The sequence below is a fragment of the Neodiprion fabricii genome, chromosome 5, assembly GCF_021155785.1.
Source record: "Neodiprion fabricii isolate iyNeoFabr1 chromosome 5, iyNeoFabr1.1, whole genome shotgun sequence".
Classification (NCBI taxonomy): Eukaryota; Metazoa; Arthropoda; class Insecta; order Hymenoptera; family Diprionidae; genus Neodiprion; species Neodiprion fabricii.
Window position 1 is genome coordinate 2,876,138 of NC_060243.1, and position 13,924 is coordinate 2,890,061.

General features: G+C 38.1%; 2 protein-coding genes and 1 long non-coding RNA gene across 8 annotated transcripts; 2 read left to right on the forward strand and 1 right to left on the reverse strand.

The window, feature by feature from the left end:
- Window positions 1–365: 365 nt before the first annotated feature.
- Window positions 366–4,234, reverse strand: LOC124183291 (congested-like trachea protein). 4 transcript variants are annotated; one of them, XM_046571602.1, is made up of 4 exons: window positions 3,917–4,234; window positions 1,709–2,133; window positions 1,327–1,512; window positions 366–871 (listed from the first exon to the last, which is right to left on the reverse strand). In XM_046571602.1, the coding sequence occupies exons 2-4, from the start codon at window positions 1,832–1,834 to the stop codon at window positions 584–586; spliced, it is 600 nt and encodes a 199-aa protein (XP_046427558.1). In that variant the 5' UTR covers window positions 1,835–2,133; window positions 3,917–4,234; the 3' UTR covers window positions 366–583. The 4 variants fall into 4 exon arrangements, with proteins under 4 accessions (XP_046427558.1, XP_046427559.1, XP_046427560.1 ...); XM_046571603.1 differs by lacking the exon at window positions 3,917–4,234 and adding an exon at window positions 2,545–2,612; XM_046571604.1 differs by lacking the exon at window positions 3,917–4,234 and adding an exon at window positions 2,464–2,601.
- LOC124183292 lies at window positions 743–1,818 on the forward strand. The gene is made up of 3 exons (XR_006870957.1): window positions 743–875; window positions 1,282–1,582; window positions 1,702–1,818. It is a non-coding gene; the product is annotated as an uncharacterized LOC124183292 (long non-coding RNA).
- On the forward strand, window positions 3,273–13,490 carry LOC124183287. 3 transcript variants are annotated; one of them, XM_046571592.1, is made up of 5 exons: window positions 3,273–3,556; window positions 6,525–6,710; window positions 9,552–9,665; window positions 10,159–11,192; window positions 11,942–13,490. In XM_046571592.1, the coding sequence occupies exons 2-5, from the start codon at window positions 6,609–6,611 to the stop codon at window positions 13,227–13,229; spliced, it is 2,538 nt and encodes an 845-aa protein (XP_046427548.1). In that variant the 5' UTR covers window positions 3,273–3,556; window positions 6,525–6,608; the 3' UTR covers window positions 13,230–13,490. The 3 variants fall into 3 exon arrangements, with proteins under 3 accessions (XP_046427548.1, XP_046427549.1, XP_046427550.1); XM_046571593.1 differs by lacking the exon at window positions 6,525–6,710; XM_046571594.1 differs by lacking the exons at window positions 3,273–3,556; window positions 6,525–6,710 and adding an exon at window positions 5,868–6,182.
- The last annotated feature ends 434 nt before the right edge of the window (window positions 13,491–13,924 follow it).

The window sequence follows — 13,924 nt, forward strand, 5'->3', positions numbered from 1 at the left end:
CTGTTGGCGATGCTTTCAATAGGTGTTGCCATCTGGCGAAGGTCGTGGGTATTGGCGCTGGGTGTAGTATTAACTTTCCATCCAACTCAACCGGGAATCCCTGTGTGCCCGCCGATTTTTCGTTAAATTTGGCCCATTTGAAAATGGAATTGGTATTGATAGAAATATGGCAGAAAATCGTTGAAACCGGTAAGGTCGTTTGAAAATGGTCAAACTCAGTTAATTTTTTGTGTGAGATTCAAGTTGAAAATGGTAATTGGCGGATAAGTTAATTCAATATAGGGATAGAGGAGTATAGAACAGGTTGACTAAATTAATCTCTCCTACAAATACACCCATTATATACATCATTTATTAATAAATTTACAATGATTGATTATTAATTGTGCATTAAAGCGACGTGTGTCGTATTATGACCAGCGAGCTGGAACCTTTTTCCATCAATCTTAAACTTGAACCAATCTCCATGTGCTCACACAATGTATACGTTTTACGAATAATTATCGGTCGGGAAAATTGTCCTATTTTTCCAGATCCCAACCAATCCAAGGCCGGCAGCACTGGTCGTGACGTAACACGATGATCATAGCCAAGGTGCATGTTCTTTGAGAAACTTCATCGCGAATTCAAGGCCCAGAAAGCAGGCCGCGTTTGCTGGAAATGCGCGCAGCATAACTGGTATGACACCTCGGTACAGGGCGAGGAATCCCTCCTCACGGATAAGGATTGGTAACACCGACCTGACACCCCGGGGATAGGTTCCGTCGGGTGCTGTCTGCAGTCTGGACTTTATCACGTCAGCCGGCATTCCAACTGACCAGTTTGCGATTCCCGCAGCACCTCCGGCAACCAGGGAAGGCCACATTGCACCCTGGGTAAGTAATTGTAACACATGTCGGCAAAAGAAAAAAAATTTCTAGTTCATATTTAGATAAATAAATTTTAATTCTATACACCGAATAATGACCATAATCTTCATTTATTACTTATAAAGTATGCTTTTGTCTGACTTCTAGATGTCAAATTTTAAATTCTTTCATGTAACTAATAAAAGAAAAAATAGTTTCATCATATAAAGTTTGCTTTTGTAAAGACCAGAACGATATCATGGATTTTAATAAAAATTCGAAATATCATTCTGTTGTCTACAAACCAAACTTTATCTAATAAAAACATTTTTCTTTTATTAGTCTCGTGAAAGAAATTAAAATTCCACATCTATAACCCAGACTCAAAATTCGTGTTGACCGGTGTAATAAGTTAATGTTGCGTGACTTATAGGGAGTGGAGACGTATTCGATGTGTCGAAAACGAGATGGTGACCACCTCCGATACAGTTATGCCCTGGAGTTTCCGCATGAGGACCTCGTAGGTGAAGAAGTACATCCCGGCGGCGGGGACGTCGCGAAGAAGAGTGGCGCAGGTCCCGACGTATATCTTGCGGATTCCACCCTGCTTCCAAAGTTTCAACCCGCAATCTAGAAACCCGTTGTATTTCTTGTCACTCTCAGTCTTCTCTTTGACGAGGCAGGGTCATGCAAAAAATAAATTTTTATCGATTCTTGCACATTAGACATACGCAGTAAGTATACACATAAATTACGGTACAGAGTACTGGCTGCGTGAGGTAATTAACCATGCAATGTGATAAATGCGCGATTCTGAGTGCAAGTGTTGAATTATTTTTTTTCGGTATTCAAGATCACACCTGCATTTGAAGCAAGCACTTTATTCGTTCCCCTGGAGCCATGACAAAGGAGGTACACATCCCGCTGAAAGCACCGGCCAGAAACTGCTGAGGGTCAGTTAATTTTTCCTGATCGGGTGTGGCCATGATCTTCTTGCCCAGACCAAATCCGAAGAAACTGACGGCAAATATAGGCGTGATTGCGACAAGCGGCGCCGTCACACCCTGAATGGGGATTCAGAATAACTGTCGATGAAATCCTTCCCTAGACGTCCAGTTTGGGTGATTTTTTACTTTGTACAAGCCGAGAGGCCCTTCTTTCATTACGATTTTCTTCAACGTATCCCAGGTACCAGAATATTCTCCAGGCATTGTTTGCAGACGGACCTTTACCGTGTCCAAAGGGTGTCCGATTATCACCGTGCATGTACCCCCGAAACCACCGGCTGTGAATTGGAATATCACATATACTTATTAGATACAATAGATTATAGATCTTGGAGCAACATAGTAAGTACATCAGTATATTTTGTAGCTAAAAGGTGTATCGGTAGAACGTACTGCGTCAGCATTTCGCATGGAATGTGTACTGACACTTGAGTATACAGATTTGGAATATTTCCATGATTATCAAACGCTACATGTCGAAAGAGACAAAAATACATCGGTTAAAACTAGCGCATGACCTACACGGTATAATGATCGAAGTGCGGATATTCAATGTCACCGTGTAGACGTGAAGCTGCGCATTTGAATTTTGTAAACGTTATACTAACGTTGCGTTTCAAGTAGTCTCTGGAATGTTCTGGAAACGGCGACCGCGTGCTGGCTATAAATAGAACTTTAAAATCTCATACCCTCTATCGATGAATGTGAGCCCGTGCCCGAACGATAATTTGCCTGTGAAAGAATGCATTAAGCATCAAATTCCTAAAAATACAATACCGAGACTATAGTAATCCTGACAAACTAACTCACGGGCTTCATTATAAGTCAAGCCTGCATATAATATCAATTCAAAAAACATTTATCCACCACAAGATCTGCGATGATTATTCGACCTATTGTCACATTATTGTAAATTTATTATCGACAAAAACAAGAAACGGTGATTCGTACATGCAAAACTTGTGTAAGTACTCCCTAAAAAAATTTTCATATGCCGGGCCTAAACGTGAAAATAAACCACTTCGGCTCCTACAGATAGGCGACCGGAGTTACAATTTGCGCTCTCATTGTCAGAAAGGAAGTTGTAACGCTCGGTTGCGTATCTGTAGGCGCCGAAATGACTTCCACCACTTCGAAAGCATGGTATGATGGACGGAGCAAATTGCGTTTTTTTTTACACTTCTTCGAAATAAAGTAATATAAAGAAGATGTAAAGTACACCAAGCAAAGCGCGATAATAAAAAAAATCAATGCAAATTGGTTGAACAATTCCCAACAAATTAGAAATTAGCTCTGCGAGAGAGAAATCACAACAGGAAGTTGTAATACAAGTATAGGCCTATATCGTTTCTCCCACTCTTTCAACTTCTGCGTAGGCGACGTAAATCCGTAGGGCAGCGCGGCTACCTCGAGGATCACTTCAGATCACTTCGCGACCCATCGTCGGCGCAGTCTGTAACACTGTTGTTGAGATGAACCCAGAACCATTTGAATTCGACGCAGTAAGAGTGTTCTTTAGCCAGCCGGTGTAAATTCCGGCTTCTAATTCTAACTCCTACAATTTATTTCGCCATGTGGAAAATTTGTTTGCCAAAAAATTACCGCCTGATCTTCATTTCTGTGTGGTTCATAAGCTAGCATTTTTTCTTTCTCTCTATTACTCCAAACGTGCGAAGAAAATTGGACATCCGGCTCACCCACGTGAGTTACTTTATATTGTAAAACCCTTGCATTCGTAATTAATATTCTACGGATTGGTTGTCAGTACAATATTCGAGATATCATGTGAAAATATTCTGTCTTATAAAAGTTTGAAATTGTTATCATACTAGAATAATTCTACAAACATTTATCTGCGATCGTTTTTGACTAAACCACACACGTACGTAGATTCGAGTTTATAATAGCGAAAAGATGAAAACAACGTTTTATTTAACACGCGCCGCGCGTTGTGTTGTGCAAAATGAAAAAAAAAATATATACATATTTTATAATGTCCCAGTACAATGCATGATAAATGAATGTAAATAGATATATTTTTATATTATGCGGCGTATTTACCCAAGAGATATTTAATGGGACTCTCCTCTTGCGACATGATTTCTGTTCCTTAGTCTTATTTCGTAGTGATTCCTGTTTTTTTTTTTTTTTTTATTCGAGTTGCCGACAGATACGTGATATGGACTTGCAAAATAATTTTTCCAACCGTGGGCATTTGTTATAATTAATATTAATAACTCTGTATCTCCTCAATTTCACGTCAGTGGTTACGTGCGACATAACGAGCTTTTGCAAGAACAATCGGTATCCGATATTAATTTAATGTACAGAATATTCTGAAGATAAAAGATTGAAACGAACACTGCGTATATCACAGAAACAAATGAGAAGAAATTTAGTATGACATGAACGTGTATCGCACATCATATTGTCCATGCATGACGCAATAACTCAGTACATGGTATAAATGGAAGATTGAGTTATGAACGGATGCATTGTCTTGTACATTCAATGTCGATACAACCATACATATCGTAAAAAAGGTAAAAAGCGAGTTATAAAGGTACTTGAAAGCGAGGGGGAAATAACTCACTGAACTGATGTTTTAATTAATAGGTTTGTGAATTGATTATAATGCGACCGAATTAACGAGAATCAACTGAATTACTGCAAATTAACTGAAATAATGTGAATTAACTGAGGAATAACTGAATCATGAGAAATTAATTCAAGTTGATTTGAAAAAGTTTGGATTCGTACCGGAATTATCTGTTTATTGAGAGTTAAAAAAAAATTGAATTCAAATTAAAACGTTGAGTTAAATTAAAAGAAAATCAATATCATCTAACAAGAAATAAAAAATAATGGATTGAAATTTTTTTTAAAACTCACTTCAATTAGAATGAATTATCAAGAATTATCTAGGGAAAAACTGGAATTCACAAATTGAAATGAATTAAGTTGAATTAGAAAGATTTATCTGAATTAGAAAAAAAATTATCTTTACCCTCCTTTATGAATAGTTTCGGCGAGAGACGACCGAACCTTGACATGTACATCCTATTTCCAGTATTCCTTTTGCAGGAAAAATGAGGTAAAAACCTATTATTTCTAATAAATAAAAATTAGGCTTGTAACCGTACATGTAGAATCAATGATTCTACCTGTAAATGACGTTACTTGGTGGGGTGCACTAGTGTAAAATAGGTGTTTTTGGTCCTCCAATGGGAAAATGGAGATTAGATATTCTGTAATGGAGAGTATAGAGAGTGTCTAATCTCCATTTTCCCATCGAAGAATCAAAAACACCTATTTTACACTAGCGCACCCTATCAGGTAACGTCATTTATAGGTTAGAATCATTGAAGTTGGAGGCGGGGACGAGTCCATAACCTTAAAATCGGCATGTACGGTTACATGCCCAAGTTTTATTTATGAAGAATAATAAAATTTTTCCTAGTTTGTCTTGTGCAAAGGAATATTGGAAAAAGGATGAACATTCCATGGTCCGGTTGTTTCCATCGCCGAAACTGTTTACAGGGGAGGATCGTGCCCGTGGAGACTTGTACAGAATGCCAAGATCTACAACACATCAAAAATCCAGACGCATTCACTAAAACCCAATTCCCGTAAGATCGTTTCGGTATTCTTTGTTTGCAGTTCTAAACGTCCGCTCCGTAAATCGTTAATATTATCAATTTGCTTTAAATCACACGATTCGCATGACATTCCGAGATGTGTGTTGACGAAATTCAATCTACTATAACCGGAACGAAGGAACAACATCGTGGAGGAATAATTTCGATAAGGGTACATAATCAAGGCGGCGGCAACGTGGTAATATAATCTCAAAAATGTCGTCCGGTCTCTGAGAATCGGTGTGGTCGAGGCAGCTTCGATTTTGTTTACATAATTTTATCTCCAAGCTCGAATTGCCGACGGACGTGTCCCGACAAATCCAACAGGGAGGAGTAGCGTGGAGGCTGGTACGGGGCTCAAGGATAAACCGAGACGAGTTCGGGGATCCGAAAAGAGCCGAAAACGCTCATCCACCCTCTCTTTCTCTCTACCTTGCTTACGATTTACGATCCAGCCAACTCAGCAGCAAGTAGCTAAAGTTGTGCTCGACGATCCGCCGGAGAGTCTCGCAGTGCGAGTTAACCGTGCAAAGAGATTGCGGTTGCAGTCAGAGGGGCGGAAGATAGAAGGAGATTTGCCGATTTGTTCAAAAGAAGCGAAAGATAGAGAGTGAGAAAGTGCAGAATTGGACAGGGTCTCGTCTCGTTTCGTCGACGGATAGTTTGGGCGATCAGAGGAGACTCGAAGGGTAATGAAAAAAAAGAATTACGTCAGTTGTCCGAGACTCGTTTAGTTTTCGACAAAGAGGCGGGGGGGGGGGGGGGGGGGGGGGGGCATGTGTGGAAGGATGAAGATGTAAACAAACCACTTCGGTCGGAATTATGAAACTCGAGAGTACATAACGGCGTGACGACGTGAAATAGATCCTGAAGTTCGTTGGGAACGCGGTGACAATAGATTGTCGATATAAATAACAATAACAATTGACGGTGAGGACGTGTGCAGGACAGTCTGAAGTTGGGCACGAGATGAGCGGGTTTCTTGTCATTTACGCGTCTCAAACTCTCATAGTCGCCGATCTTGTTTACAGACTGAACCGTGATGAGGAGGTAAATTATAGTCCCGAGGGATTTTCTTGTCAGTCTTGATCGGAAGATAATTGTTGTTGGAGAATATGAAAAAATCTTCGAAGCATTGCCCACCTTTCGACAATGTTCTTCTGAAGCGGTGGTTGCTACATGTTGGACCTGTCCGTCGGAAAATACTGCTGGTCAAGGTATATTGTAACTATTTACTATTTTGATAAATTTTAACGTCGATAAATCTTAACGTCGTCGTTTTTCGCACATTCGGCGTTACTTAGATCGATTTGTGCCTGATATTGTACGGATGCAAAGCTAGGTTTGGGGGGTCGTTTCGATCAAATAAGCATATCGTATTGAAGTTAGTAACTTATCCTAACGATTCATGCCGAGGAAAAACCTTTTTGGAATCGCCTGAAATTTAATTAACCGTAATAAAACAACACAATCATATCTCGAATTCATAGTTAGTCCATGAACTTTGTGGCATAAAGCTTACGGTTTTATAGAGGTTACATGAAAAATATCCCAACTCTATTGGATTGCCCGTAGTCGGTTTCGACATTTACGTGTACATTTCCAAATATCGAAGTCTACGTACCTTAAAGGCGGAAATGGGCTTATCAGCCCCATTCTAGTTAAGCCTATCTTCGCGTTTGAGATACGCGGACTTCGATATTTCGAGATGTTGAAGAGTTTGAGATAGGTAGTCTTTATAAATCACGGTATCACTCTTTATAGTTTGTTGAATTATTCATTTTCTTCTGTTTTTTTCATACATCACTTTACATTTCCGGTATTACATCTCATCCGACTAACTCGCCCGTTTTCTCGCTCTCTTTATATACTTTCTTTTCTTGGTACCTTCTATATATTTTTACTCACTTATTCCAGATCGTTCTTCCCTATCTTACCTACTGTTGGCTTGCCTCTCTCACAGATAACAAGTTAATATTGCATTTCTCAATAGAAGACATTTACGACAACGAAGAAATCGACCAGAGTACCCCCCCTTAAGGGGTAACACCAATCTAACGGCCGAAAAAGACCTAACTTTGACAATTTATTTTGGGACTATGGAAAAAAGAGGAGGATTTCTCTCAGTGTGTTTATTTAACAAATGTTGAAGCATGAAAAAATAAAATTTTGTTTATCATCTTGAACGAAAATTGGCGGCAACAGAGCAAATTTTTTAAATCACCTTTTTTTTAATACTCTTATCACCGGAAAACGGATTTCCCGTAAAGTATAAGACCTGGAACAGAAAACCAAAAAATGTTATCTATATATATACTATTGTCTATGGAACTACATGGGGATTGTTTTTTTCTTTTTAATCAAACTTTGTAGAATTGGTGAACTTTTGGAAAAAATGAACGACTCTTGGACAAAAAATAATCAGTAAATTGTTGATAAAAAATAAAAGCTTACATCAGATTAAAAAAAAAAAATGGCTAGGCACTTCCATAGAAATTTTAATTGTGCAGCTACTGTCAAAATTTCAAGTCGATCCATTTAACGGTGTACAAGTAATCTGTTCAAATTTGAAAAAAAGTGGTATAGAGAAAAATGCGTTTTAAGTTTTACGAGCATTCAACGCGCGCTCGGAGGCACTGTGGCAAAATCGAGAATTGAACCTTTCGAAATTTTTTTCAACACATTACCAGCTGGATATTGGTTTTATAACCTTGATATATTGTTTAATAAGTCAAAACAACAACGAAAACAACAACAAACAAAACATCAACAACAATTTTCCAAAATCCTAGAGTGAGGTTATCCCTTAAAGACATACCTATTAATGCTTTTCGCAAATGCGAAATCTTCGATGAGATTAGAAATACCATTAAAATGCGCTGCCAACTAATGGTAATTTTGGTATCGCTGTTTAACAACTTATTATTACAGCCAACTTAAAATTGTCCGTAAAAAATCTCTACATTACAGAATTAACTTCATGCGAGAAGGTTTTACATCGACGAAACTACAATATATAGTTGCGCGCAGATAATGTTACGATTACGAGGTCGTTGAATGTGAAAATCTGGTCTTTGACGCGAGGGTGAAGATAAAGGAATTGTCAAAAAAAAAAGAATAAAAACTGAATAATAATAAATAGTTGTGAAAAATTCAATTAATGAAGACGGAAGAAAATATATCTGATAAAAGAATTTCGTCGTTCGACAAAATATATCGTTTTGCGGTTGGCGAGGGAAATATATTTTTTTTTTACCGCGAACAATTTAACGGTCTTTTGTCGGGTAGACCGATTTACACTGCAAGTGAGACATTCGTCTTACGCAAAAAGTGCGCAATTAGTGAGACGTGGAAAATTTTGTGGAAATTATCGGTTTACAATCAGTGCGCGTTATCCTCTATGGTTAGATTCGTCATCACATCTAGCGGACCTGTGCTAACAGGATGTAGTAATAGACACCCATACAATACAGATATAACTATGTAAGTTTGCTGCCGCCGGATGTGGTTCAGCAAAACTCAATTAATAATCACTGACGAGTGCGAAGAATTTTTGAACTCTTATTTTATCGCTTCTCCCCCCCCCCCCCCCCCCCCCCCCGCTCCCTTTACCCCTTCATTTCCGTTGCTGAGAATTCAGTGTAGCTAGAATGAATTATTACAATGCATTTATTTTGCTACGCTAGGGCATTTCTAGAACTTCACATTACCCGGCTTGCGAAACGTTTGAAATACGAATCCGCGACGAAGCTTATATTATGTTTGACTCAACTCGTTTCGGTGACATTATAACGCGATAAAGGACGAATTTACTATTGCGATTTCGTAGAATCCGCGTGCCATTTCTTTATCTCTTTGCGTCATATCAAAATTTAGTGGGGTAGTTTTTTTCGGGATTGCACATAGAATGAGGCTGTTAAGCCATTTTTCGATTTTAAGATACGGGGACTCTGATATTTGGAGATATATACGTCAGCGTCGAAATCGACCTGGGCACCCCCTTAATAAACATTTAGACATCATTGTCTTCATTTTTCTATTTGTTTCGTTTTTTACAGTTTAAGGACCATCTAGTTAATCTCGGACTCAGACATTCGGCAGTGCGTAAAGGCCTCTTGCAGTTGTCTTCCTCTCCTGTTGTCTGCTTAAAACGAGTCGCGACGACTGTACAGGTACAATTATACGGGATAAATAATTTTTTTTTCTCAAAGAAACGATGATGGAGATATTGATTTTTTCATTATTTTCACCTTTTTTTTTTTCACTTATTAATCGACGATAGTCACATTATGAGCCAGGATACACGCATAGAATAGCCAATAGTTGCCAGAATCTCGAATTTAATTTCGTGGGTAATAATTATTCAAATGAAGACGCCTTCTGAAGATTATATTCAGCCATCCGTAGTTGACACTCTTGCACTTTATTCATGAGGAGACACAGTGCTCAGGTTACACAGCTATCTGTGGCACGTCAAGTCGTCGTTTCGTAGAATCCCAACTGATGTAGTTAGTTATTTTATTTTATACAACTTCGAATAGTAATCTTGAAGTCTCAACAATCTACAATACCCGAATCCTGAAATTATGATTAATTGTTACATTATTTCTAAACGCACATTTTCCATTATTCACTACAAAAATTTGTTTTTTTTCTAAATTACAGAGATCCAAGAAGTGTGATGATAAATTCCATCTCAGTTTAGTTTTCAAAGAAAGTGAACAACCGTTTGATACGAACAATAATGGGAAAAATGTGGGCTCCATGAACGCTGACTTCCATTTTTCATTTTCAATGAACCGGTCGAGTTCTTTGGCAGCTCTTACAATGAAAGAAAGCCACATGACAAAACCTTCGGCTCATTCGAGCAATGAGCCCAGCACATCCAGTTTGGACAAAAATAAAAACAAGAATGAAGTGATTGCTGATAAATTTTCAAGGAAGATCAGATCTAGCAGCCCGTCAAGACGGAAAAGTGGTTCTAAAACAAAAAAACGGGTCCGAGAAGAAAATCCTAATGGTATAACATGGCGACTAATTCCTATAGATAGTGATTGGAGTCCAAAGCCTTCAAACGATGATGTTCTACTTCGTCAGCAGCAAATGAAACGGAAGATAAAGATTAACAGAAAGTTTAAGGAACTTTTCGGTGAAGATAGCGATGTTAACGAATATGGCATCTGTCCTGCAACTCATATTCAATCAAAGCCTAGGCAATCCAGTTCTTCTGGAACCTCGGATTATAAACTTGGTCGGGAATCCTCGATTTTTGTTTGCTTGAGGAAAAAACCAAAACTACACCATGACCACGGCAGTGATAAAGCAAGTGTTCCGTGTCAAAGGACTTGTAGAACATCGTCAAGATTGGGTTCTGATAGTCCTACCCAATCTAAGGCTCTTAGAGACTCTGCACAAAAGCAAATTTTGCAGCTGCAGAGCACCTCCGATTCTTCTCTATTTCCAGATTATCGTAATGTTTCAAACCCAGCACTTCCGACATCGTGCACTGACACTTATGATCGGGAAAATACTGCTAAGTTTCAGAGTATTGCTGAAAAGCAGTGTAAGCCTGCTACACCTTTCGACAATGGTTTATATGAAAACATATCGACTGTGGGCAATCCACCAATTTTAGACACTGCCTTATTGGCAGAACTGCAGACTGACGATGGAAGAAGTGACAGCATATTGGATTCAGGGTACGTTGAGATGTACATGATGGTTTCAATCAAGCTAATTGGAAAATCAACTGTACTGCACTTACGCCTAGTTTAGAAAAAAAAGCAGATATAGTTCAGTGCAATATTTAGCTTCTGGTAAACTTACCAAGATTTACTTACCCATCATTTTTTTGGGAATCAGGTTTAGCAAAATGAGTTTCGAACGAAGCTTTATTTATTGAAATTTCGGGTATATACTTTGTGGGTGAAATATCTTCACTTTGGAAGATTATCCGTATTTTTTTTTTTTTACGGAACATCAGTTTTGTCTTATGCTTTTTTTAACTGTTCAGGATAAGGTTTATTTAATAATTAATTTTGGAGTAACTGAGCTGAAATAGGGATACAAATGAGTGTAGAAATAGAGAAGGGGAACCCCTTTCAACTTATTTGTAAAAGTTAGGGCTTTTCCATAGTGATTTCTCTATGTCTTTGAAAATCCACTGCAAAGAGTCCTTTTAAAAATTATCTTCCTAATTATTAACCTAGGATTAACAGATTATATTTTGTGATAACGTAAAATAATAATAATAATTTGTTCAAATATGTACACCCTGTAAAAATTCCGTAATTATAAGACATATGTCTTTCTTATTTTAATAGGCATTAAGAGTTTAGAGAAATAAGTTTCAATACGAATAATTTAGACGTTGATTTAAAAGTAATGATTGCTCTTAAAATCTAGAGCTCATTGAAACTGATTTTGAACTACGTTTCATTGACTACAGGTTAACCTTAGACAGCATCAATTCATCTCCTCAACCTTCTGCTACCTTTGAAACTACATCTTCGCAACACGAAGAGAGCTCAGCTGTTGAACATGACATAAAAAAAAGGCAGCTAGTTGAAGCGGATTCCGTTAATGGAACAACAGCAATGGAAACACAAAACTTTATTGAAACTGATTCCACAGAGGCTGTCTCGGAAGTCGAAATTATGGTTGAAAAAATAAGGAAACCTCGAAAGATATCCGCTCATTCATTATCGGATCGCACAAGTTTCTGTGTATCAAATTCATCTGATAGGAAATTTTCGCCCTATTCAGATCGCACACAGATTACCGACAATTTGCAAAAGGAACCGGACTCGTTGAATGATTCAACGTGTTGTCCACTTGTTACTCAAGAATTCGATCATAACCCATCATCAACAACTGATATTAAACCAAATATATATGAGTTAGACATGTCGTCTTGTGCGACCAACAGACTTCTAGGAGCTTTGGATAAAATATTTTTGACTCTCCTTTGTAGGCGTAGAGTTCGCGAGCGACAGCTGGGAGCTAAAAAGCTCGCCATAAAAAAAAATCAGCAAGAAGAAATTCTGATGGCTCAGCACGAACTTGAAGCGAAATTTATTACATTTAGGATGGAAATTCGCTATCTATTCAAAAGACTGTTCACCAAAGATCAGGTAATCAATTTTATTGCTCAAGGTCTTGATCACAGAACGCCAAATGAAACTAAACGCTTTACGAAAAAAGAAATAGAAATAGCAATTATGGAAGCAGACACACAAATTTCACTGCTTAAAACGGAAACTGAATCCAGTATGTTGCCAAGTGAGCCAACTGAACCAACTGAACTAACAGAGGCTATCAGTGAACCTAGGAGGGTGATCGGCACCATAGATTTGACAGATGAAGGTTCAAGCCAAGACAATGACATTAGTATGCGACTATGTGACAGAAGCACACACCCTCCTGGCTCAAAAAATAACGATTCAAAATCGGGTGGCGTCACGAATGTCGGTAGTGGGAATGATCACAATGGCAACAAAATTCGCCCTACATTACCGAGTATTGCCGAAGTAATTACCATTTCTACAGAACAATTTGAGACGATACGAGAGGAGATTGTGTATCCTTGTAATCTGTGCCGTGCGCGTACCAGTCGGGTTGCTTGTGCCAGATGCGTACAAGCATATTATTGTTCAAAAAACTGTCAGGAATTACACTGGGTTCAGGCACATTACACAAAATGTGTGCCGTATCGAGGAGTAATTTCTGATAAGTGAAACACAGCATTCCTATTTGATTAACTAATTCCATTATTCAATACTATTTTGAAGTTGACATATCTAGTGTCAAGCATATAAATTTTATACGTATTATGTTATAACATAATAATTATCACTAATCTTTTTTCAAGTTCTTGCTCTTCAGTAATCGATTAATTAGTAGATTTCGTTAGATCCATGACAATCACTCAATTCAAAAAAAAAAAAAAAATGCACAGTGTATGTATGTTCGTATTGTATGATAGTACTTGTCATCTAGAGTATGGGCGAATTCTTTTTCCAGCTGCACCCCAAATAATCCAATGTTCGAAAAATATATCCGTTGATATATCAGCTGACCATACGAACCCTTGAAGTGAATGTCACCATTTTACAAAATACAGTGATAACCTTTGTATCGTAAATGGTAAAGTTCACACTCCCCTGCCAGGAGGGTTTTTAAGGTTGTCATTGGAAGGTTTTGTAAGTGCTTCTCTAGAGTGAATTAGATTCTATTGAGGAGATTGCAAAACAATGCTTCCGTACCCTAAATAAAGAGCACGCAAATGTACCTGTGTGCGTGAATTTTTTTGTTGTGTTTATACAAAAAAGAGGCGGTTATGGTTGAATGAAGTATGAGCTGAATCAAAATTACCATTTGTACTTAATGTGTACCTGATATGTGTACATAGCTTTCTTCAAGTGATTCATAT

Coding starts and splice junctions, on each gene's coding strand:
- LOC124183291 (XM_046571602.1), bottom strand. CDS start 1,834: ATGGCCACACCCGATCAGGAAAAATTAACTGACCCTCAGCAGTTTCTG. Junction 1,513..1,708: donor AGTGCTTGCTTCAAATGCAG/GTGTGATCTTGA, acceptor GTCAAAGAGAAG/ACTGAGAGTGACAAGAAATA. Junction 872..1,326: donor AGGGCATAACTGTATCGGAG/GTGGTCACCATC, acceptor TTACTTACCCAG/GGTGCAATGTGGCCTTCCCT.
- LOC124183287 (XM_046571592.1), top strand. CDS start 6,609: ATGAAAAAATCTTCGAAGCATTGCCCACCTTTCGACAATGTTCTTCTG. Junction 6,711..9,551: donor GGAAAATACTGCTGGTCAAG/GTATATTGTAAC, acceptor CGTTTTTTACAG/TTTAAGGACCATCTAGTTAA. Junction 11,193..11,941: donor GACAGCATATTGGATTCAGG/GTACGTTGAGAT, acceptor CATTGACTACAG/GTTAACCTTAGACAGCATCA.